This window comes from Cinclus cinclus, chromosome 1 (genome assembly GCF_963662255.1).
Source record: "Cinclus cinclus chromosome 1, bCinCin1.1, whole genome shotgun sequence".
Lineage (NCBI taxonomy): Eukaryota > Metazoa > Chordata > Aves > Passeriformes > Cinclidae > Cinclus > Cinclus cinclus.
The window spans coordinates 13,262,825-13,289,556 of NC_085046.1; the positions used below are offsets into that span (position 1 = coordinate 13,262,825).

At 38.1% G+C, this 26,732-nt stretch overlaps 1 protein-coding gene across 8 annotated transcripts in view; it reads left to right on the forward strand.

The window, feature by feature from the left end:
* PARD3 (par-3 family cell polarity regulator) overlaps positions 1-26,732 on the forward strand; it is a 440,918-nt gene that overhangs the window by 300,051 nt on the left and 114,135 nt on the right. For 5 of the 8 annotated variants that reach the window (XM_062506759.1, XM_062506750.1, XM_062506769.1 and 2 more), the window contains 2 exons: positions 4,558-4,774; positions 26,427-26,537. In XM_062506759.1, the coding sequence (XP_062362743.1) occupies positions 4,558-4,774; positions 26,427-26,537 (328 nt within the window). The remainder of the gene's footprint in view (positions 1-4,557; positions 4,775-26,426; positions 26,538-26,732) is intronic. The other 3 variants (XM_062506784.1, XM_062506785.1, XM_062506805.1) reach the window with 1 other exon arrangement.

Genomic DNA, 26,732 nt, shown 5'->3' on the forward strand with positions numbered 1-26,732 from the left:
CAAAACCAGCACAAGCAGGAATCAGACAAAACCTTCTGAATGAAATCAGATTCTCATGGGGTGAGTCTTTGCCCTCATCTCTGTTTGGGGGAAGTTGTCTTGCACTGGTGGACCAAGAGCCATCTCATGTCATCAGAGCAAGAGCAAGGCTTGTCAGATCTCACATGGTAAAGAAGGGCTGAGCGAAGCATGACCAAGCTCTATGTATAGAACTATGCTTTTTGTTTTGTTCTAATGGCTTTCACATATGGTAATGAAACATCTAAGGTGTATTCCAGAAATTTCAAGTGCCAGATTCATAGACGCAGATGAGTAGAAAAGCAAATATAATAAGTTGATTGGACAGAATTCAGTCCTTGAGGATTTTTGCTTCTCATGGTGACCATGGGAGCTTAAGAGCTATCCCAGCCCTATGTTGCCTGTCTTCCTGAAAACGTCTGTATCTTCATTAAATCTCAAAGCACTGCAGTCTGCTCCACTTTGTGTAAATTCTGTATAGACTTTGGTTCCAGAGAATTTACCAAATGGCGTCTTCAGCTGGACAAAGTTTGGGCACATGCAAATATGTAGGAGTTTAACAGTCTGGTGCTAATGTAACTAATGCCTCACTGCTGCTACAACGATGTTGCCTAATTTTTTTTTTTTAATTGTATTTAATTATTCCATAATTGTTTGAAATTCGAATGTGGCTTTCTATCATTATAAAACCCCAGCAAACATACTGGTGGTCAGTTTGCTGATGCCCTTGAGGTTGGATCCATTTGTCTTACTTGATTTTTTTTTGCCTTTCACCAAGTGTTTCAGTGCTAGAAGTGTTTCTATGTCTTCCAGACAGTGACCCTCTTTGGATTAGCAAATAATAGCACTGCAATGTATTGTATAGAGGAGTTCCTAACATCTCATCATTGCATACAAAAGGCCATAAAAAAATACAGGTAGCATATGTAACAAAGGGGCTTACTCTTCTTAATGTCCTTGGAACAATGTGCTATTAAATTACTAAATGTGGGATTAGAATCAGATTGCACTGACTGGTTCTGAGGTAACATTTTAAGTATTTGAGATGTGTGTAAGTTTTAATGGCTGTAAAGAAGGAACATTCTTGGAAAGAGGTGTGGGTGTTCAGCTTTTACAGATAATATTTCCTGGCTTTTTTTTTTCTCATTTTTCCCTCTTTTTGCTTTTTTCCTTAATACTTGAAATAGCTGACTAAAAGCAAAATGTTTATCTTTTGTGGCATGAAGAAGAACAAGGAATTTTGATTGGGAGAGATCAACAAAGCTTTCTAATCTTTTGCTGAATCTTAATTGCTGGAATCTAGGGCTGTATTAAATATCACAATAAGAGGCCTAGAAGCTTAGTGGCAAAATAGTTTCACATTAAGTAGCTTTGATTCCTCATGTGCATCTTTTTCCATTTTATAGGCTAATTAGGAGAATAGCTTCATAATACCTGTTTGTGTAGTTCTCCATACTGCAGTGTGGTTCATGAAATGACACTAGTGTTCAGTTTAATTGATGTTTAAAGTATACTCCAATTTAATATTTTAGCTTCAGCATCCTGAATGGGAAGGCAGGAGGTTGCAGGGAAAAAAAGAAATAACATCACCAAAACAAATACATCCTGCGTTTTGCAGTAACCTAATGTCATTACTGCAACATAACAAAAATTAGAAGTTTCATTTGTAGCCTGGGTTTGAATTTTAATTGAGCAGCATTTGCATTTGTTCTAAACACTAGTAATTATGTGTATGTTAATTGCAGGATGACTGCACTGCATAAAAGTGAAACAGGCTTCTTCATGTTGGGTCCTTTTAAGAAAACTGGAAATCTATTTAGTCCGATAGAGAGACCAGTGTTTAGTCCAGGAGAACAAGCGTCCCAGTTCACAGGCCTCAGTCTAAGCTACAGAGTTGATTGCAAGCCAACTCTGTATGATAGACAATTACTAATTGCAACACAAATGTAGAAAGGAGAAAATGTTCTTCATAGAATGTGCAAAATAAATAGTAAGTGAAAGTTTTGTGTCCTGGTTCTGGCTAGGACAGGGTTAACTTTTGCAGTAGCCAGGAGGGGGCATGGCCAGGACCCAGAGGTTATTCCATACCACCTCACATCATTTTCCAGGGAAGGGGTCCCTCCCTACCAGGTCCTGTGGAGTAGTGGAGGGAACAGTGGAGTGTTGTCAGGAGTTCGAACTTGCATGCCAATCATTCTTTCCTTGTGCGCTCTTCTATTCCTAGTGTTGCTGTCGCTGTTGGTTTTCTTATCTCGTGGCTGTTTCCAGTAAATAGTTCTCATCTCAGCCTGTGATCTTTACCTTTTGTGCCTCCAACTGTCCTCTCCATCCTGCTACAGGGGCAAAGGGAAGGGACAGTATGAGTAGGAGCACCAAACTGGGGAGCATCCTTCCTAAACCATGACACACTGATATGACAAGTTGTCCCGCAACTCAGCATAGCAAAGTGAACAATACATATTTATGATTTATTTAATGTATTGTTGTATGTGTATGAACAAACATAAGTCAAAACTGATTAATCTTTAAAATTCTAGCAATGAAGTTACAAGTAAACAGTTGACTTCAAAATTTGTCAGAAATTTCAGGGGGTTTTTTTGCTAATGATATTCATTTGCAAGTACAGTCTTTTAAATGTCTAGTTAGAACAGATTGTAGCTATAAATTAACATGGAAAAAATGATCATTTCTATTCCAAAGTGCTTTTCTGCAATTCTTTTAATAATAACTAAATATCATTCCAGACACTGATTAAGAAATGCTGGGACCAAAAAAGGTACAAGAACAGCTAGTACAGATGCATGTATAGGACCTATTAGTTTCCTAAAATACAGTAGCATGAATATTAGAACTGTTTCTACAGTTGAGAAGCTGTATCATCTGCTTTACTCATAGCAGTCCTAAATTAAATGCCAAGGCCTGGCCACTCTGGTGGTTTGTACTAGAGTACTAGTTAAGACTTAAAAATAATTACTAATGTTGAGATGTGTCTGACATGGTATATTTTTCTTGAAATGTATCTATGTGATCATCCAGGGCAGGAGAATATTTATAGAAAACTTGATACTTGGTGAATAAGTACAAAGTCTATTGGACAAGATTGTAATATTAAGGAATAAAGAATTTTTTGCAAGCAAACTTCTGAGAGAGAGAAGATATATTGAATGGTTTTCAGTCAGTGATTTGTAGACTTTTCAGGTCCAATGATTTACTTGTACAGTGAAGATGAATGATGATTATGAAAAGCAAGTTTATATTCTACAGTAGTCTATATATGAGAAATTCCTGAAGAATTGCACTCTTCTACTGGCTGTAGAAGAGTTGCTGAGATCTTGAGCAATATTAGCAGAATAATAGTAAACATAGGTGAAACTAAAAAACTATTTTTTTTTCCTTCTATAAGCCATGACCATTTCAAAATCTTATTGAGTACAAAAATTATTTTTCTTTTCCATAGACTGTTTATATATATAAAGCAAGACTGTATTTTTTAAATTCTACTGCCAAAAGTTGTTTGGAGCCTTTGTGTTCATTGGAACTACAGGAGGCAATATCAAGTATGCATCTGTGATCCTAATTGCTGCTTTGTGCAGTCTGTTGGAAAGCTGGGAGATGGTTGGAGCCCTACTTAAATGTAATGATATAAAATGTTAGAGTTCATGGAAAGTCACAGCTTCACGAGCCATGCAGTGCAGTATTCTGACCCACCAGCTTGAAGTGTTTTATTTCTTTCTTACTAAACTACTGAAGCAGTTTTCAGGTTTTCAGTGGATTTTTTTCTTTTAGTAATTTTTCTTTCAAACTCTCTGAAATACATGTGGGCTGTTAAGTCTAACCTTGGGTTTGCTTTAGGACTCCTGGTCTTGGATTGGGAACAGAGAAGGAACATGTTATCTGCCCTTAAAGTATTTTACTTGTTCCACTGGGTGAAATCTCCCCACCTGAACCTCCCAGGCTGCCCCATCCCAACCAAGAATAACACCAAAAGTAACAATCATAGCACATGATGTGTTCTAAATGGCTCCAGGAAATGAAGAAGCATTACAAAACTATTATGTTGCTTGCAGAAGAAGAAAAAGTCTATTATGGCTTGTGTTGAGGATTAACCTTCCCTAATGACTTTCATATTTTTATGAGTATTACTAAGAATTTATGGACAAGGTATACTGCACTGCTGTTGTTACTTCTTGCAGATATTTCCAAATCTCTCCTCAACTGATTTAGATACTGAAACAAAATGGGCCAATTAACATCATTTTACTAATCCTCTTTATTAATCCATAGATTATACAGAGTACCCATAAAGTGCAAATTGTGTTTTGCAGAATGGTCTGCAAAGGTGAATTCCTTGCTTTTATGAGTTTAATACTTCTAATGAACACTCTCGGGAAACCATGTGAGCAGATACTGATTAAAAAAATAATAATTTATTGTGGTTTTGCATATATCTTGTTTCAAAATGCATTATGAAATATACCAAAAAGTATACTCTTTTTGTTTGTTCTTATGTTACTGATGTTTCTTAATATGTGCTTTCAGTGGAGGAAGACACAGAGGAGAGCTCAAGATCTGGTAGAGAATCTGTGTCCACATCAAGTGACCAGCCATCCCACTCATTAGAGAGACACATGAATGGAAGCCAAGAAAAAGGTGACAGAAAAAAAACTGGAAAGGAAAAGAAGAAGGATCGAGATAAAGAGAAGGATAAAATTAAGGCAAAGAAAGGAATGCTGAAAGGCTTAGGAGACATGTTCAGGTAGGTACTTCACAATCAAATGTAGAATGAATTATAAAAAGGAGTTTCTTTTTCTAATTAGTCATTATATTGTAAATCCTTGCTAAGGCCATATTTTACTCTTGAAATCCATACACAATGTATATAGGCTGATCTCTCAATTTTTGAGCCTATGGGTGGTGTCATAAAAAGGAAGCAGCTCAGAATGGAAGAGAAGGAGATGGCTGGAAGGCCAAAGGAAAGGAAAGGCAAAGGAAAAAGTAATTTTAAGCCACAGACTGCTTGGTTTTGAAATAGTCTTTGGTCATGTCTAAGTCGTGCACATACCTTTTGACAACTCAAAACATTTGAGGTTTTGTTTTTTTATTCTGTAATACTCTATCCAGAGTTTATGTGTTGCTAAATGAATGTTTTTCTTTTCTTTACTATTGGCTATTGGTATCACGGAGGCATGATGTGAAAGCGATATCAGTTTGAGATTGAGAAACAGCATGCTCCTCTCAAGGAAGACAGGATCTAAGGTTGTGTGCTCCAAGAGCCCATTTAGAATGGGTCAGTGAAAGGCCTGATTTACCAAACACTGAGTTCTTTCTATAGGGGTTTCCTCTCCAGCTCCATCTTTCCATCTTCCAGACATAAGTGATCTGAAAGAATCACACTGCTGAGGTACACCCTGCTGTTGTGGGTAAATGTAACATTACAAACATCTTTGATCACTTGTGGAAAGGAGTGAGAGAGCAAGAAAATCAGTCCTTCTTTTAGCTGTCTAGAGTAAATAAATATATCTGAAAGAAAAAGCGATATTAAGGCAGTGTTTGTTTTGTTATTTAGTTTTAAAGTGAGGTGCTGGTATTATTTTAAATATTTATTAATGATTCTGCTCTGAAACCATGTAAGGAGAGCTTCAGTTAACTTTCATCCCATTACTTTCCTTATCCCATAAAATATTAGTTTAACGTGTTGTAGCTGCACAGGTTCTTGACAATTGTTCTGTGACTGAGAATCATATTACCAGAGTAGTAAGTAGAAAAAGGGGTTAATTAGGAAAAAAAAGTAGCTAATTAGAAAATATTGTTTTGACATATGCTTTAGAAAACACTAAGTAATACCAGGTTGTTAGACAGTGTATGCCATAGAACACAGGAAGAATTACAGGAGATAGTCCCCTATGTCAGGTAGGAAGAGAGTCCTTCAGCCTCTGAGACCCATGGGGATGCCCCTCATCCTCTGGACATTTGCCTGCCTCAATTCAAGCCTGGAGCAGAGCATTGCACCCCACTCTGGGAGAGTATGGAAGGCAGGAGATATGAAATTCTGACTGGTTCTTTTCTGCTCTCTGTCATTTTTAAATGGCAGAAATGACGGGTAAAATTCAGGCATGATATATATGATAAATTCTACAGGCTCTAAGTAGTAGTCTCTTGGATACATGGAGTGTCGTCTTGTGAGTTAAGTCAGAAAGTGTTTACAGCATCTAGAAAGCTTGGACAGCTCCATGGTCCAGACAAGGTAACTTCTTCTGTGTGCTTGATATACCACTTTTGAAATCTCTAATCTGGAAACAACACTAATTTGAGTGATAGGATGATCCAATGCTTTGTTGTTTGCTCTTCATAACAGTCAGCATTTTCTTGAGGTTTTTTTCCTTCACTACCATTTCTGAGTGAACTTTACTTTTCAGTCTCCTCTTAATTAAAGTGAGAGCAGTGCTATCTGGATATAGCTGACTCCTCCTGGATCTGTAAATTAGCTTGCACCTTGTCAGCCCACACAAGAGAGGTGTTCCTGGCAAGGAAGAAAATGCTGATTGAGAGAATTAGGCATTGTGCCTCATTTCCACTTGGTGCTTGATTTGCTTTGTTGACAGGCTTCTCAATAATTTTTGAGAGATGGGCTTTGTTATGTCTTCAAAATTAGCTACTACTTCTACCTATAACATGCTTTGTTTTTCTGTACATTTGACATACATCATAGATATCAAGTAATCACGGAAAGAAATTGTGATAGAAAATAATGATGACAGTAACATTTAAAATTCAAACCCAGATCAAAGCATAATTGGATGTTTTAGTTCTGTATAACATTGTGATTTCTTTGTTGTTCTTTTTCGTTTCTCCTTTTTCACTTTTTTTTTCTACCTTTTCAGTGCTCTAATCTTTAAATAATCTTTCTTCATTAGCTTCTATGGGCAAAAGCACTTGTGGCTCTATTAACAGACCCTTTATTCCAATGTCTGCATTTAGCCAAAAGGCTTTTCATTGCCTGTATGCAAACGGGCATCTCATAAAGTAGAGTCTGTGTGATGTATAAAAATAAGTCTCCTTGTGTTCATAAGTTAAAATCTTAGGATTTGCTACTGGAATCTTCATTAAACTCTACTGTGAGATGGAAAATCCCACTAGAGTACCCTAGGTTACCTTTATCCTTCAGCATCTAGTCATCATTTCCAAGAAATCCCTGGATGATTCAGATAAGAAGTTAAAATCATCAGTAAATCTTCTAAACACCTCGATTATTTTACTGTTTGTATCAAACATAGTAAAGAGGGTTGACATAACCTTGGCAGAGAACTGCAAACTGCAAAACTGTGTTGCTCTGACACACACAGCTCCCATTTTTTCCAGAGGACCTTTGCTGGCTCTGGGCTGTGGACAGGCTGGAAGTTCACCCTTCTGACTGTGACATAAATTTGTCTGAGCATGTGTGTATTTCTTTTTTCAAATTTCCATTTCAAGACACAACAGATTATTTAATTATGCCATTTGGTTGAGAAGTCTCTTCACAGATGAAAATAGGACAGAAGTAAGCCTAGAAAAGTGTTGAGCAGAAATATTGGTCTATTGGAGGAGAGGCTGGTGCTGCAGTGCTCTGCTTACACCTGAATTGCTTTGTTTTATCTGAGTTCTGGGATCGTTCTTGTCTTAGCCTTTCAAGAGGACCATGTGCCAAATCCTGTGGCCTTTGAAATGCTTTGCAGTTAAAGGGTGCCTGGATGGCCACTGCCAGCTGAGCAAATAAGTTTTGGGAAGCTGGTAAGAAGTTTTGCTAGTTTTTTGTTTCACTGCTGAGAAGCCTTCAGTGGATATATATTTTGACATCAGAAGTTTATAAAAATCTGTAGGCTTCTCCAAATGCAATATGAAATATGTTTACTCATTTTGAGTCTGATTTTGTTTACTTTTAAGAGATTTTGTTTTTTGATAAAAATTAACCTGACAAAAGCAAGTAGTAGTTGAAGAAGTCATTGTAGTATTGCCTTAAGAAAGAGTCTTCACAATTTCAAAAAGTGTGCCTGTAATTAGTGCTGGTAGAAGTACATGAATTTAATCTCTGTGTTGTGTGATTCTTTGTCATTCCTCTCCTGAGAGAAAAATGGTACATGGTGCCTTTTTCCCCTTCCTTTTGTCCCTGTCATGTACAGAGTATTTTTATGAAAGTGGATCCCCATAGGATATGAGGGAGGAAGATATGAAATGTTATATTTGAAGGTTTTGGATGGTGATGAAATGCCACATCTGCTGTGGTGCTGCTGATCACTTACAGTCCCTTTACTTAATTCATGCTTCTTCCCAGTGTATGAGTTTGGGTATAGTTGTTGGATGGGTGACTGGACTGGTGACTGAACTGGACTGGTGATGTAAAGTATGTCCAGCAAGTGGTCAGTGTCAGGAAAGGATGTGTCTGAGGAATAAAATCTTTAGGAGGAAATGAACCTCCAAGACATTTAGAATAATGAGGAGAAAGAAGCAGCTCTGGGTTTTCAAAGGCAGGAAAGGGAATAGTAGGGAGGCCAAGCTAGCTAGACATGACTTGCTGAAAATATCTAGGGACAGTCACTCACTGCCTGATAAAAAACCCTAAACCTACTGAAACAATTAATCCTTGATATAACTGGGAAAAAATGGCTTTGAAAATTTATATGGTGTATTTAGATTTGTGTGAGGAGCAGATGATGAGAACAAAATATGGGAACATAACTTGTATCTTAACCTGGGGTTTAAGCAAGAAATATCTGCATCAGTTTTGGAGGTTTTTTATGGAATAGATGTAATGTAATTTGAAGCATCTGTGGATAAGTATGTTATATGAAGCAAATAAATTTTCTACCATAGGAATTAATACCTAAGTCCCACATAAACATGTTTTTTCAATGGAGAACATAAGCACTGTGTATTGAGCTTCACAGAGCAAGACAGTATGCTCAAAATTAATCATATGCATAGGTGTTTTTTGTATGAGAGGTTGCATATTTTAAGATCTGGCCTGTATTGTTGATGGAGATGTAAAGTAATAACGTATGGTAGCTGATCCTTAATTCCCATTTTAAGTGTTGTAGCATATAGGTGGGTAAATCAATGCGCTGAATAACCAATGCAAATGTAATATCCCCAGATTACCATTAAAATCTAATCCTAATTAGATTTAATTGCATTTAAAATGATTACTGGGAACCTTTCAGTGTTGTATCTTCCAGTTCTGTGAGAGGAAATAGATAATTAAGTTTGCAACCTTGCTTAGCTGAAATCAGATATACTGCTGGCTATTTTTTCCCCCACACAGCTGTTTCCAAGGTGCACTGGACATGTCCAGATTTATAAACATACTATTTGTAGCTCTGAATTACACATTTCAACCACATTAGCTATCTGAGACCACTGACTAGGCATTTGGGAGAATAACCTATGTGGATTACTGTTGCTTGTTACATGACTTCCTTGTATTGCCTATTCTGGTTTTCATTTAAGTTTTCTCATTGTAATGTCTGTGAGGAGATGAAAAGCAACTCACAAAGGTTACACCACTGATTTAGTAATAACCTTCTTTCTCTTTCATTTAATAGCAATCTTCAGAGTTTTAACTAGGCACAATAACTGAAAAGTGTCAGAGTTGTGTAAAATACTGTTGAATTATATCCTAATCAGCAGGACTGGCAAATACCTCAAACTTGATAAAACAAAATATGTGGTCTGATTTCTATCATTCAGTAGCGTAAGCAGCAATAATGACATTTTCCTTGGAAGCATGACTAATTGGAATTTGTATTGGTGAATGACACTTATTGATATATGGTCTTAATAGAAAACATGGGAATTAGCTCTAAAAGTTAGAGTTTCTTTCTCTTTACTGCTTATGGAACAAAATACCATAAATCTTGAGCCTTGGAAAACACCCGTCAGCTGCATCATTTCAAACTTGGAAGCTCATTGTGTGCACACTGAGTTGTGCCTGGGTTTGCTAATGCTCATATGAGAACGTTGCCGACAGCTTGTGGTGCTTGTGCTGAGACTTTCATCAGGAGCACTGAGCTGGGTCGTTGGTCAGGTAAATGGAATCTGGGGCTGTTTGTGCTCTGGTTTTTGCCTGCTGCTATTACAAGCCAGCTGGCACAACTGTCATTAAGTCCACATCTGCTTCCCTCCTTCTGCCACCAGCTAGAAAATGAGTAAATGCCTGCTATAATCCTGGATCCAGGGTCTAAGCAGGATATCCTTTCAAACTTAAGAGGAGGAACATTGACCTCATCCTGTCTACAATTTGGATACTGTTAATGCACCTTTTCTATTCTCCTATGGGCTACTTTGTCCTGATCCGTTTTCAAAGTTTCAGCTGGCCACTGGGACACACAGCATCAGAAAAAACCTTTCAAGTGAAATCAGCCATGCAGCAAATTGTCATCTTTGATGCAGATGATTACCCAAGACTCTTACAAGGGTCTTTGAAAGCATTTTCATATTCTTCACTTCCGTCATTCCAATTAAAACTAAATAAGGGACTGAAAGAGATAAGCTTGGTTGGAAATAACGTTTCTTTTTCAGAAAGGCAAGGAGTGCTCCTTTTTTTCTCTGTGCATTTCTTTGCCTTCCTGTTTCCTGCTGCTGATGGAAGCAGTTCCTTTGAGCAGAGGTGTGTTTCATTGCCTGCAGCCCTGAGAACACCGGCTCTTGACTAAGATGTCATTGGGGCAGGGGGTAGTGGAATGGCAAATTTATGTTTCTAAGACAAACAAGTTCACATAATCTGTCAGGGATTTAAGGAATGCAGCTTCATTAAGTGGTTAGTAAACTCTACGACTTTTAAACGAAACACAGAAAGCAGTGGTATGCAATTGTGCAAGGGATATTTGAAGTGGGAGATTAACATAATCATATGTGGCTTTCTGGTTTGTCACTCTGACAGAAAGCAGGGCTTTGCTCTATGTATTCTTAACACTGGATTTTCCCAGAGTAAATCGTGAATTTATAAATCTGATGGTGGTATAGTGTATGGGGGTTTAGTTGTTTTGGTTTTTTTAAAAAATAAAATTCAATAGAATCAGGGCTCTTGTTTCTAACATCCAGAAGTGTCAGGATGACTTGTTACTAGAGACAAGTTCATAGTGGCTGCTAACATATTCTCCCAGTGTTCTTCCTTTGCTTGTCAGTGACTTTAAATAGAGAACCTTTGACACCTTCAGCACTGTCTTTGCCTGCAAAGCAAGCGAGGGAGGCAGGCAGGGTGACAGCTGAGCCCTCCACCATCCTGCCCGGCGTTCTGCGCTCTTCTCTTCCAGGCCTGCTGGATGAATATAGAACACAAGTGTCAAGGATGACACCTTCTTTATAATCTCTGCAAAGCCAGTCTTTTCAGGGAAGAATTTGTTGACAGTTCAGAGATTCAAGTCAATTTCAGTTTAAGCTCATATAGAAATAGGATTTTTTCCTCCACCTCGTGATAAGTGAAGACTAAACAGGCAGTGCCCTCGTTCATAACAAAGCATCATAAATAAATGCTGTCTTGAAATAGGAAGTGTTTGTTAGGTGAAAAGCTCTATTAATGACATTTGTTTTGTTATCTCTTGGAAAGGTTCTTTTGAGGTTTAATTCACTACTGATACCACCTGTACATTGTGGATGCTGTAGATCATGGTTTTAAAGCAGAGTCATCTTTGAAAATCCTTCTTATAAACAGGAATAGGAATGTTGACTTAGAGAAAAATTAATGCAACTTAATATACTTTTGTATGTGGGATGACATAGGTGGTTAAGGCATCTTTTCTTAAGGTACTTAAGTTGGCAGCTGCAGGATCCCTGATCCTTTTCTAAAAGGCAAAGCTCCAACTTACTGTACTGCATTTTAGTTCCCAGGAGCAATGATCTGTATCTGTGGTGTGCTGGCAGGTTGATGCCTCCTGTAAAGATGTTAACATGTCCTACTGTTGTGCAAAAAAGTAGTCATTAAAGACATGATTATGCAACCCTTCAGTCAATATGGCAAAATGGGATTAAACCAGTGTATAATTTCTGGAATAGAATACACTTGTGTTTCCCTGAATGCAGTAGGAAAATAGTAGCTATAAGGCTTTCAGAGGCCTTATTTAGGCTTTTAAATTGTTACTTCAGGTAAAACTAAAAGCAGTGCAAGTTTTTGTAGGAAGAGTAAGAGAGGAGGAAATATTAGAAACACAGTGACAATGGGGTATAGAAGTAGTATTTCCCCCACTTTTAATCTGTCGATGACTTCTGGAGGAAAAAAAAAATAATTAGGAGGAATTGAAGAGATTCAAAATACAGCACTCTTAGTGATTTGGGCAAGAAAGGTTTTATGCTTGGTTCATCTCCTACTCACAGCAGCCCAGCTTCAATTTTTCATCAGCTGAGTGTCATGCCCAGTTTAGTTTTAAATATCTCCAAGGATGGAGAGTCAGCAGCCTGTTCCAATGCTTAACCACTCTTCCTGGTGAAAAGTATTTGTCCTTGGTAAGATAGGAATAAGAGACACTGAATAATTGCTGGTACAAAAAATGTGAATCAGTCAGCATGTACTTATCCTTCTCATGAATCAAGAACATGTGGATGTACTATAAGATTTTCGTGCAAAAATCATGGCATTTTAAAGGATCTTTGTGATATTCTGTTACCCTCAAGAACTGCTCACAGGACCCCGAGGGTAGAGGAACCTGACCCTCTATTTGAGACTGATGACATTCATGACATGCTAAGTGTTAAGGAAGAACTTATCTATAAAGATTTTTTTTTTTTCTTCATGGTGCTTCCAAACATCTCACTCTAAATTGTCTTGGACTGTCAACTATTAGGATCCTGAGCTAATTGGCTGGTGTGGTAGTAGTGTCTTATATGATCCACTGAGCTAGAAAAGGTGATTATTGTCTGTAGAACTGAGGAAGAAATAGTTGACAGAAATCGTCCTTTCTACTATTTCATGCTACACCAGAAATTGACACCTGTTTTTTATTAAATATCTAAAATTAGTGTTGTATTAATGCTGATACTTTTAATTTTTTATCCCAAAGTACATATATCAAGTAAAACATCAGACATTTGTAGTTCATCCAGTCATAAAAGGAGGAAGTTTATTTTACTTTTGAGGAGTAGAAAGGGTTATTTTTAATTCCACCCATGTTTGTTTGATTCCTTAGGATTTAATGTAAGAGTATAAGAATTTGGTCACACAAGAGTTCAGTGATTTCCCAGGAAGTCCTGTATCCCAGTACTTTGCCTCTGACACTGAGCAGTAGTAGCTGTCCAGGGTGGGATACCAGAACTGGGTGACCATATACAGTTCTTCCCAGGTCTGTTCCAGACATTCAATGGGGGTTTCTTGGGACAGTGCCTTTGTGCTCAAGTACAAAATACAGCGCACATGCATATTCTGTTCTGGGCAGTTTGTCCTGTTACTGATAATTTGGGACATATTTACCTAATTCCATAATACTACAATATTTGAGGTATTCCATATACAAAAATGCCTTTTAGAGGTTGTGTAAATGACTTTTGTATCAAGGAGCTGCTTTTGCATTTCAAGTGCACAGACCTGATTGCAGTTCACCGCAGTAGACCTGACTCATTATGTCAGCATTTTATGGCACTCAGGTAAGCATGTTTACAAAGTAACAGTAAACCTTTTTGATGTGCAATAACATTTCAGTAGTTAATGTGGTGTTCCACCACATATTAAATTTTACCACTTCTGTGCAAACTTACAATAAGCAGAAGTGCAAGAAAGGGCTGTAGGTGTTTATGAAATAGACCCTGCTGGAATGAATTCAAGAACTAGTTTTACAGTGTATGTTTGGTCTAGCTGATGGTGTGGTTAACAGTAAATTTTGAAATGTTTGCTTTTGCAGAAGATAAATTTTTAGTTTCTACAAATGTTAACACTTTTTTTCAGGATTTTGCTGCTATCAGTCTTGTAGCTCCTAGTCCAAAAAGGAAAAAGAACTTAGTACAGTTTCATGAAACTGTTTGGTGAACTAATTTCAATAAATATAACGGTGTACTACTGATACGGATGTCTTAAAGAGTTTGTATTTTATGTTGAAAGTATATTGGAAATGCTGTATTGGTAGGGAAATTCTCTGTTATGAATAACTAGTTCAGTCAATGTTAACTAACTATTAACTTAATAGATTTAGCTTTGTCAATGAGATGTGCATAGTTAGTCCTAATGTTTTTTGTGTTTGCAATACAAAAACTGGAGTTTGGCAAGCTTCTTAAACTTTCAAGAGGAACTATTTTCTCAGTTTAAAAATAGGTTATTACCAGGTCCATGCTAGTGTCTCCAGGGCTTTTGATGTCCTGTGGTGTTTCCTGTATTGTATAAATATGAAATATGTGTATGCTAAAAACATATGCTAGAGCTCCCAAATACTGGTTGTGAGTTTAGCTTGAAGGTGGATGTTGGATAGATGAATCACTGAAAATGTATGTAATTTCCTTTTGCATGCTATGCTGTTATAAATAGTGCTTGGTAAAAAAAAGTCCAGTGACAAAGTTTATGGATTAGCTTTAAAAGATCTGAAAAAGAAGATTAAATAACAAAAATGCATATAGAATCTTGTCTTTATCAGCAATTTTCAGTACCACAATAATAAAAGTAGTGTATTTTTATACTGATTGCTAGTGCCTCTAGCATATTCAACACCAGGTGTGTTTACTATGTAAGCTGAACTGCTATTACCCATTTCAACAGCAGCATACCACAAATAAATCTCAAATATTTCACAATGTTGTTATAGATGCTATCATTGTCTTTAACACATAGTGCTAAAATCCTGAAATTCAGAGCACAACATGCTGGCACAAGCAGGAGTTTCAGGTGTAGTGTGACAGTTAAAGTATTTCTTTTCTGTGATGTTGCTGAGCAGGTAATGATACCAACAATATTATAATCTGTAACCATTAGGAGTCCTGGTATCATCTGTAGGGCTCCAAATACTTTGCTAGTTCTGTTTGCCTTTTAATTTATTTTTTTTGCCTTCCCAAAGGAAGAAAACTGCTTGTGTAAGTTAATGTGAAGAATCAGTGCCATTTTCATTGTTTGGGTCTTTTTTCTCAAGGTTTATTTTAGGCTATCTATTCAGAAGAAGTACTCAAATGGCAGTGATAATTGCTGTATACTGTGTGCAGCACTGAGCATGAGCAGAGCTGTTATCATTTGAAGAAGAACATCTCATGAGCCAGATACCTTTGAAGTCAAGTCTGGGTTTATTTTAAACATCATCTGTCTGGGTTTCTAAATAAATAAAGGCCTAGTCATTTGCTTCCTATAGTGCCTGAGCATGTAGAAGTGAGAACAATAATGTCAGTGTGCATGGGACTGGTCCAGGACTGAGATTTTCAGTGCCAAGAGCTTATTTATATGGTGGCTGGGGAAAAAAAAAAACAAAAACAAAACAAAACCAAACCAAACAACAACAACAACCAAAACAAACAAACAAACAAAAAAAAAACACCCCAAAAAACAAAACCCAACTCACCACCCCACATCTCTTGCCTGTAATTAGTTGTGAGCAAGTCCTGCTTTGTACATCTTTTGAATCTGAAAAAATCTCAGCTCCCAGCTTGGCCTTAAATAATCAGCAATGTAAATCACAATTGATACAGTTATTTCAACTGCAGTTACCATGAAGACAGCTCAAGCTCTGACTACTGGTAGCTACAGGATGCCAGACATCTCCAGGGCTCCAGGTAGCTCTGGGCAAGCCCTGGCAGCAGCTGCTGCAGGGACTTGCTGTCAGACTGCTGTCCCAGCAATGATCCACCTGAGTCTTAGTGCATCTGCTCAGAGATGGTTTGTTCTGGTGCTGCTGCTGCAGTGCAAAATCTTGCTCTTCATTTTCCACCCAGAAGATACAGCATGTGTAAACTAGGTTTTCCTGCTGCAGGGCAGAATATCAGCTGATAGAACAGACAGAGTGAAGCCAGCAGTGGCATATTAATATTGCCCAGAGCCTTGGTTCCAGCTAAGTCCCTGTGTAATATCCCTATTTTTGTTGCAAACTTTTAAAATAATGTTCCTGTTAGGTTTTGCTCTCTGCATTTTATGATAATGTAGATTCATAGAATCACACAGTGGTTTGAATTGTTGCTTAATGACCATCTAGTTCTAACCCCTACTGAGTAGGGAGCTCTTCTGCTAGATCAGGTTGCTCGAAATCCCATCCAACCTGGTCTTGAGCACTTCAAGGGCATTTAAATGAATTGTGTTCTAGGGTACCTTCTAAAGGTGTCCTGCTGGCATTATTAATTTGGTTATAGAATTAAACTTCATTTTTTATCTGTGAGGAGACTTGAGTGGCACTGTGAAACCCATCAAGAGACAGGAGACCTTAAACTGTAACCTACAGCCATCTGCACTGGGGTACTATGGCTTAGTGAGGGAAATTGCTTTTTGGTGTTGTAGGCATCCTCTGAGAAGAGAATGACAACTGCACACTTGTCTGGTTTCAGGAATATTTTATTTAGACTTGTCCCACAGATCCTATAGTGTTGACTGTGGCCTTCTGCTGGAAATTGTGGCTTCTCTGTCTCCTGTAAGTGCAAATATGTGAATAAGGCTAAAGATGCAGAGACATCACCTATTGCTTAATTTACCCTGCAGAGGTTATTTTCTAGGAGGTGTGTATCAACAAAGATCTCTAGTAAATGACAGAAAAAGTGCTGACTGATATGTTAACATTTCTAGGTAATGAGATCTGTAGGGAAAATTTAATCTTTAGAAGGTTCCGGATGAACTGCAACTAGTTTGATTAACTTTTTGTGTGTCTATGTTAACTTTTGCTGATTTTATACAGTGTAATTGCATGACTGCAAGACTTAAGTTCTTGGAATAATGTTACTGCAATTTCCTGGTCTAACTAGCTTGTGTATTACATTTCTGTCCTAATTTCTCCGCTGTTGCATGTGCTTAGTGAGCATTTTTAGTGATTTTCATGTTGTAGCTCATGTTTACCTAAGGCAGGCCTATTAAGAAAAGCATTTTGGTTGTAAAATGGAGCCGTGATGCCTCTTAGTGTTACTGAGGGATTTTTTTTTTTCCTTTTCTGGCATGAAAGTCTTGAAGCAAATTTCCCTTGCAACTTTTTATTCTCCTTTTCTTTAGCCATCTCTTGAGTGCCAGTAAAATGGGTGGGTTTTTATGTTTCATTAGCATTTCTTATAAGGACTGCCTTTAGACCAGTACCCATTTTCTAAATTGTACTTCTGTAGGGTTGCAAAAATCATGGTAACCAGATGTAGTATTTGTCTCTGGCCTGGCAAAGTGTTAGATTTAACAAAAGAAGCTAATAAAAATGTTCAAATTGACCCTTCTCATCATTTGGACTTCTTGGAGCTCAATCAATCACTCATTATTATCAGAGTTATTCACAAAGAGGCAGAAGTGCTTGTGTTTCTCATAATCAGCCCTTGAGCCAGACATAATTTGCAATTTGAAACATTGTATTTGGAAACAATAATGCATTAAAATGAACAGAGCAGGAATTAGAAGTATAGTTGTGAAGAGAACGCATTGCTGAGTAGCCACGGTTTAAACGCTGTCTCTAAGGATCCCTAGTGGACACTGGTAATTAGAGGCATACAATGTAGTATTGTTCATACCTAAATGGGTCCACAATTTTTAAACTCTGTAGAGCATGACAGATGCAACAGCAGAAGTTGCCCACCTTGCTGCATGGCTGCAGGGCAGCTGTGGGCAGGTGGGCAGCGCTGGGGTAAGGTGGTGTCACCTGTGGTGTCACCTGTTTGGCACAGTGTGATCCAGAGATGGGGGCACAGAACCTGGCACCCTGTAGCACTGGGATGTAGGATTTTACTTATTCACAGAAAAATTGCTTATATTATAGGATAATGACTACGTTGTACTTTAGATTGTCAGGAACTTGTTAATAGTGGCTGTGGTCGATGCTGAGAATTTGGGAATTTTTTCTTACGCATGGTATTATGTACTGCAAAGTAGAGAGTCAGGTGTATGAGCTACTTCAATGGCAAGTAGCACACAGTGTATCAAATTTAACTCTGGCCAAGTAACTGTGGTCAATAACTGCTCTCTTTTTTGAATACATACACAGTATTAAAGAGCTTTGGTCACAAACTTTAAAATGATTGTCCATTAAAATGTCATATATTTCTGTGGTTGCTCCCACCACTGATGACTGTTAACAAAATTGTACCTAAGTAGAAATATTCTTTTTATATTCCTGAAACTTTCAGGGTTGCCACAGTCCCCAGTTTAACAGGTTTTGTCTGACCACCATGAACATGAATTATTTATGGTGACTTTTACTATGTTGTGGTATTGCTTACTGAGTAGATTTGGACATTTCTGCTGTCTTGCTGCTGTCTTTCCAATAATATCTTTGTAAAATTTTTCGTACTTTATTTGAACTTCTCAGACGTCTTTTCAACTACGGTAGTTTGAAGTAGTTGTTAGGGCTTTTTTCTGATTTCTTGTGCTTTATTTATTTATTTATTTATTAGAGCTGTCCATGGCTCCAGCCAGCTTCAGGCAATCACGAGTAGCAATGCAAGAAGATTATCTTCTGTTTAGAAATTTGCAAACAGATGGTCTTTCCATAAAAGAAATCTGTTTTTAAAAGTTCCACCATTTTATGCTGGAAGTAAATATTACAAATGCTTAAGTTGTGAAGAGAGAGCGACTTGGTGTGAATAATATTCTGCCTGTTGTGTCATGCCTTTCAGGAAATGTTATCAAAACTGTTTATGAAAATAATTGAATGAAACCTCATGACATGTCTCTAGATTGGCATCATACCCATTTTCTTCGAAGTTGGGATACTGGCTCACAAAGACAGGCAGATTACGTTTCACTGGCTGGAAGCAGTTATGGATCACATATGTTGTTTCCACTTCTTCCCAGGAAGTTGTTGTGGGAATCACCGGTGCTGCTGTAGCGAAGTATTGTGATATATGCGCCATCCTGTTGGTTCTTTTTGAGTGAAATTAGTTTGTTGAGATGTACTAGAACACCCCCTTGAGTGGGGCTAAAACATGGTTCTTGGATGTTTGGAAAATGATACGGAGTCTTCTGTGAGAAAAATTTGTGAATAGAGCACAGAAGACCTTCACATGCTTTACAGTATCAGGCCCAAGGTGGGGATTTCAAAGGGCTGATTTTTTACAGTAATAGCCACTTTGGTTCTAGTGCTTTGAATTTCTGTGTTTGTGGCTGAGCACATGAGTTTCTTTGTTGCTTGAAGGCAAACATCACTGGCCTGAAGAGATACAGGTGTACCTTTTCAGAGTATTCTTCATTTTCGTGAGTTACCCATGACCTTTTTAAAGGTGCTTTTCTCATTTTGTGACAGCAGAGTTCTCCAGGAACCTTCCTGGCAGGGGTTCTCTGCTGAATGTTGCACCAGAAGGATTGCTGCTTTATCAGTTTTAACATTGGCAAGGAAATCCATGGCGAATGAAGTTATCAATGTCTGTTTTAATTATGCCCTCAAGCTCCTGCATCAAGGTGCCTGCACATCAGTGCTTCTGTGTCATCTCAGGACAGTGCTGCTGCTGAGTCACTCCAGCAGTCCTTCCACTCCCTCCCAACAAGTAGAATTGGATCTACTAATTTGATTAGTAGCATGTGGTAACTGGCTATTTCTAGAAATCCATTGCCAATATGCAAATGTTTATATCTAAAAGCATGTTTTTAAAAATAGCGCTTGCACAATTTTTCTTGGAATGGAAGGCTTCTAAACCTTCAGGTCATCACTAAAGAGGGTGGCTTTTGTTTGTGTGCTATGTTAAATCCTTGTTTTTGTTTTTATTTTAGCAACAGAAAGGTTTTGTGTGTCCCAATAACATGTTGCAATATAAATCTTATGATTTTGCTAATACAGCAGGGTGAGAAAGAAATCATTGCAAAATCATTCAAGCAGTGTTTACTGCTTGTGTTATGTGTGTCTGTGTGTGTGTGTATACCCTTTGCTACTATGGGTAGAAAAGCATGCCTTGAAGCTAGAAAACACTGACAAAATAGCTCAAGACAGTTATCAATTGTTAATTTTTAATGATGGTCTTTTTTCTATTAAGGAACATAATGCTACTGAACTTTTGTCTCAATCAATTTTTGTGTTTTTTCATTAATCAACTAATGCATATTTCTTCTGTAGCTCTTTAGTCTAATGAAATATGTGGATGATTTGGCAGACGACAATGATCTCATCAGTAACGCATCAGAGTAAAACCCATTTAGCAGATTATGAGTGTGTTATTTCTGTTGTATCAAGGATGCTGATATATATTCTTTTGAGCTGAATCTATTTTTGAGATAACTTGTAAATGTGGAATTTCTGTTGTTACTCATGCATCCTTCTTGCTTCATTTGCTTTATCTGTATTTCTATGTATTTTTGCATCTAACAAGGCAAAATCATTTACATGTTCTTTATGTATACATATGCACTTTATGTACATTTCACCTATTTTTAATATATATGGCATCATGTTGTAGCTTGAACCTGTCCTTTAAATGTTCTACTATGCTGTCTTCTCTGTTGAGGCTCATACTGTTCAGTTGCTCTGATGCACTGGCCCAAAGCCACTGAAGGTACTTGTTAGTCAGTGCCTCTCTGCAGCATGATAGACTTTGGATTAGGTCACCTCCTAGTTGGTGACAGTCATTCAAGCAAGTAAGCTTGAAAGTGAGCCAGCTGACAGAGAGGTTTGGGTATTCATTTTCATTTGATTAGATTACCCAAAGTTCATGTGATTTCCTTTTGAGGGTCAAGCTTATGGCATACAGGTCTGTGTTCTGATCTTTTTATTAATAGTAATGTGACAAGCCAGTATCATGGAGTGTGAGGATGGTCCTTTCCTCTGATGTGATTTGGCTGTTATGTACTAGAGATCATACATTTAAAAGATGATCCTCTTACAATTTTTAATTTCTTCACTTACTGTGATTTCTGTTGTTGGCTGAATTTGAGGATTACGTCTGTGGATCTGTGAATGTGACTTTGAGCATTTACACTTATCTTGAAACTTTCTTCAACCCTTAATGTAAAAGGAGAATTAAGAAGATATAAATTAAGTAGAACTCTGGAGTATCTTGGCAATTAGAGTGAACAAGATTTCAGCTGCTCTCTTTCATCAATTTCTCACACTCTTGGACAGACAGGGTATTTTTAATTTACAACCTGTATTTCAATTAGTCATAGAAGTTTTTTCTTTGCTTGTGCAGCTACAAAATAAAATTAAACTACTTTTTAGCTATACTTTTTCTAACAAGGTTTAAATGAGAGAGCTACTGAATAAAGTAGCTGTTACATGAAGTAAACATTGTTAGTATTATGAAGAGATTTTTCTATAACCATACAGTTTGTGTGCTCAAAAAAGTATTAAGCTGTATCTGTGAAAGGATATTTATGAACAGAATGGTAATTTTTTATTACTTGGGTTTTGGAGGAAAATGTGCACTTCCTTTTTTTTTCTCTTTTATTTTCTACCCTGAGTAATAATAATCTGTGGTCTGTTTCTAAGAATTGAGATTGAGGGGAGTGGTGCCCACAGGTCAGTGTTGTGCTTCTGTAGCTGCAGGTGCTTTAGAGTAGCTGGTATGGCTCAAGCTTTAGCAGAAGACCTGTTTTCCTCACGAATATAGTAACTTGGTGAAGCAGCAGCGTGTGTAATTTGGTTGCACATCACGTAGTAGCTCGTGTCTGTGCATTGGTGTCTTGTTCAGTGATTTGGGCTGGGCTTTTATAGCTCACAGTCAAATTGTTGGCACCGAGCACTGCAAAAGAAAAGAGCTTGGGATTGGATTCTCAAGATTGTCTGAGCATCAGTGCCACAGATTCTCCTTTTCTGCATGGTTTTGGGTTTTAATTCCAAGATTAGTCATTTCTACCTTAGTTTTTAAGCACTGTCCTCCTTTCCACTAATGCAAGGAGCATTGCCGTGCACAGATGCTGAGCGATGGAGTTTTCATGTCTGTATCAGAAGGAAAGTTGTCATTTCATTTGCATTTGTCAGAGCTTCAACAAGTATCCCAGCAGCCAGCCCCCCAGCAGTGAGAATGAGACCATCTCAGGTTCACCCAAGAGCCTGAAAATCACCAAGCGCTCGGGGCACTCTAAGCTGCTGCAGGCAGCAGAGAGCTGCTCCTGTGTCTGGGGAGGGAGCAGTGAGAGCCGGGATCACAGCACTTGGCTGTGTCCTCAAGGCCTTGCAAAGGCCTGGAGTCTCTGGGACAGCACAAGTGGATGATTTCTGCTTTACAAGGGAGAGATCTTGGACTGCACTTTGCAGGTTTCAGTCAGTAATCAGGAACTGAGCAGTCACTTCAGTGGGAGGAACTTACTAGGTGGGTGTGCCAGGCCTTTCAATATATGGATTATGGAAATAATAGTATTGGAAGCAGTAAAGTTCGAAATTTGCCCTGGGCCATGTATGGGATATACATCCCAATTCCATCTCTCCTTCCTTTTGAGTACCTGAGCAGTAAGAGGTAAGATTCACAACAATGCAAAGCCTGGTGGCTTGCAGGGAAGGTGTCAAACACATAATGTTCATGGGGCAGGTCAGGGACTAGATGAGTTGCACTTGTAAGGAGGTAAAACTTTCACACAAGTAAAGCCAGACCTTTGCATTGGGCCAATGCATTCATTTCAGGGTGTTGTACATACTGGGCATAACTCTGGGGACCTGACCCAGACTTTCAAGTCACACAGCTGAACAAGGGCCACCAAACAGCTTTACCTCTGGCTGTGGAGAAGTGCACAGTAACTGTCGGATGTGTATTTGGTATTTTGAAGGGATATTGCCTAGACTGCTTGAATTTCAGTGGTCTGAATAGTCCTATTTCTAAGTGTTCTCTTTTGGTTAATATTAATGAATAGGAAACATCATTTATATGCATAGGAAACACCTACCTAAAGACATTAGGACAGGTGATTTTCAATAGCTTGACACCAGTGTAGTCACACCTCAGTACAGCCGGCAGAGTTTTAACAACTGGCTTTAATGTTGTGCCTTAGCATTGCTGGATTTTGCATTTCTGTAGTTAAAAATTTAGCTTGATTATGACTTGAATAAATAATTTATAAATGTCTGCTATAAATTTAGTGGAGAGGATGCTGATTTGGGCTGTGGATTTCATTATGACTGCAAATCATACTTCATGAAGCAAACACTTTTAACAGAAGTAAATAGCAAACACATTTATTGCTAGCAAGAGTAATCTTACCAAAAACAGAATGATGTTTGGAGTGGGGAGTGTTTACTTCCCCTACAGAAATAAAGGACATGTGTGTGTGGGCGCTCCAATGTATCTCCATCACAGTTCTCTTCAGCACTTTTCCCAAATGCTTGGTGGCTCTCTCAGCATCTTCTTGAGATGCTATCTTAGCATTTTCTCAAAGCTTTGTGATTGCTAAGCCACAATTAACAGAATTGTGCATCATGCTAGAAACATGAAGCCACAATCAGGGAGGGGGGAGGATGGTGTTTGTTTTTTTCGGGTTCCGGTGTAGGGGCAGTGCAGTTAATGTTGCTGAACTTGTTACAGGCAGTGGTGATTATGGCAGATAGATCACTTCTGCGGGTGACAAAGTCCAGAGAAGGCACCTGTGCAAGACCACCATGGTTCATACTCTGCCAGGCTGTCCACTGCTGGGATGACCACTGAGCTTGTCAGAGATGGGCACTGGGAAGTCTCCGGTCAGAGTGGGAACAATATTGCCACCCTCTGAAATGCCTGGGAAAGAAGCAGAGCTGGCTTCCAGAGACTTTTATCAGGATGGTCCTCGGGGGCAGAAGGAGCATTAATTCCTGGATGATTGGAAGAAAATCCTGAAAGAGAAGAAGGGTTTTTGCCACGGCTTGTTCGTGACTCAAAGCAAACTGAGCCCTGGTGCTGCTCCAAGTGCTCCATGTGTGGTGCCCACCTCTGCCTCTGTGGGAATGTACATTAGCTCTGTGTGCTCTGGACTTGTGTGGTTGGATCTACAAATTCAAACCATTGAATTCTGCTAGGTTTGCATTGCATGTTAACATTAGAAATACTCTCCTCACAATCATACAGCCTGACCAGACATTTACTAGATTGTTTACAAGGATTATTAGAAATTTCCTGTGTACTTTTACTTTTTTAATAAGGTAATGATTTCACTAAATATCTGTTCATACTTTTAATGAATTGATTTGTAGTGGAAGAAATTCTGTTTTGCTGCCAAAACCTAATGGGAAATAACTAATTCAGTTTTTTTCTTTACCCCACCCCCATTTTTTTTAAACCGTTATTTCTTTTTCAAAAATAAACTGTGTACTCTAGAATTTGATTCCCTTGCTTTGCCTGACATTTTATTTGGGTTGGGGAAGGACAGGAGACTGAAGCAAATGTGAGCATCCCAGAGATGCTGTGCTGGAGTGCCACATATGTTGCTTGTCTCCTCACAGCTCTGCATGTTCTGTCAGTCAGACCCATGCTGCCACCTCAGGCACTCTCTGTGTATCAGGCTGGAGTGGCTCAGTTCCACTGTTTTTCTGCCAAAACTCGTCTCTGGGCTAAAGGTTTTAGGGCTATTTTAAATTAAACAATCTCTTTTGTCTGGTGTGCAACATCCAGAACTTGATTTGAACCTCTTGTGTCATATATGTAAATGCTTTGTATAATGGTTTTGATTACTCTCTAATAAATAGGTGGATGTTTTAAAAGATACATGGCGGTGTTTTGAATTTAAGTATGTCAGTTTTATACAAAACATTATAAAATCAGAAACTTTAACTTTGCACCCTATTTTGCATTTCTTAACCCCATCATGTCCTCTCCCTATCCCTTTTCAGGTGGTTATTAATAAACAGTTTTAGTTTTCAGATGCTTGAAAAACTTTGGAAATAAGCAATCTGTGGAGTATGGGCACACACTTTAAAGTTTATGTATATGCTCCTATGCTGTATTTTTTTGTTTTAGTTTTAAAGAGCTGCCTTAAGAGCCATAAACATGATTACACAATATAAATAATATCTCTTGGTTGAATGGCCAGAAATTAATCATTCTACAGGGTTGCTGTGTGGTATATCTTCAACCCACACAATGGCTTTTCTCCTAAAATCAAAAGGAACAAATGGCAAAACAAATGGCCTGGTGAACTCTAAATATTTTAAAGATGTTACATTAACAGGTCAGAAGGAAACTGTAAGAATTTATTTCACTGTCCATGAGCATTGTGGTGTCCTGTTGGCACTATTGCTAGGCATGTTTGATTGCAAGTCTCAGTGCTTTTATTTCACTTTTAATGTGAACCTGAGAGTGAAGTGCCACAGTGTCAGTCAGCTCTCAGATAAGTGTTTGGTATAAAAAAATGTAAAATTCATGCTGCTTTTGGTGTGATAAATGATGCCGCATTTAATTGGTATATATACTGTTTAACAGATATGTATTAGCCCTTCTGCCTTAAATAGAAAATTTTCATCTAAATTTAGATCTATTTAAAGGTTATATTAAAGTGTTTGGTTTACTCTATGTGAAAGCCGTTCCTTTCAGAATTGGTCAGAAATGTCTTAAGAAATATGAATAATTTTGTTCTAATAATAACTGAGTATCTCAAATGCCAAATTCTTTCCACCCTGTAACTTCCTTCTTTAAACTCTCTGAAAGTTTAAAGAAAACAGTGAAGTGTGCAAATATGGAAGAAACCTAATATATTTGAAATGTGGCCTTTAGAGGGGAAGAGGAGATGTGAAGAGGGCAAACTCTGGGTTGGCAGCACACCATCTCTAGGGCAACCCAGACAGCTCCCTCCCTCCATTCACCCTCCCACAGTGGAACACCCTTGAGGAAAGAGTCATGTCTAAGAAAGCTGAAATAAGAACCCCTGGTGCTGAAAAGGAATAAATGGGCAGTTTTGAATGGCACCCTCTGTGTAGTGAAATGGTCCTTGGAGGGTGCAGGTGTGGTGCTGCCCTAGGAGCTGTGGCACCTGCAGCTCCTTCTCTCCTCACTTTCACATTGGGAAGCCTTTGCTTAATTCAAACCTGAGCTGTGTCCTTGGGCAGGGATGGTGTTGTAAACATTGTTTGATTGTCTGCTTAAGAACAGCGGCCCTAAAATCCTGGCCTAAACGAGAAATGTGGTCCAATTATTATTTTTTTTTGTTCGTTCTGTTCCTCAGTGAGGAATTCTATAAACATTTAAGAGGAGTGAAATTAAAATAAAAAATTAAAAAACTTGTGTTAAAAAGAACCAAAACAGCCCAACCCAGAAGCAGCCTGAATATCCTAAAAATTGAGATTCTGAGGTTTTGCACTTTCCCTTCCTGGTTTCCCAGCAGTCCTTCTTGGAGAACTCTTTTTGTCATGGAAGAAGGATGTTACAAAGGAAAACACAGTTTTGTTCATGTCACAAGTTAGATTCTTTTTTTTGTGTGTTATTAACAGGTTTGGCAAACATCGCAAAGATGACAAGAGTGAGAAAACTGGTAAAATAAAAGTGCAGGAAGCTCTTACTTCAGAAGAGGAGAGAATACGAATGAAGCAAGAACAGGAGAGGTAGACTTCAGTATTTGCTTAAACCTTGATAGAGAGAGTTTGTTTTTTAAATTAAATAACTGAAGTTAAATTTTCACTGATGAAATTTTCCACATGTTGATATGTTTATATACTTTAAATAACAAGACAAAGCTGGATTTATTTTGGACATTAGTATGAGCAGCTCCTTTGGCTGTATTAAGCATCTTTTATAGA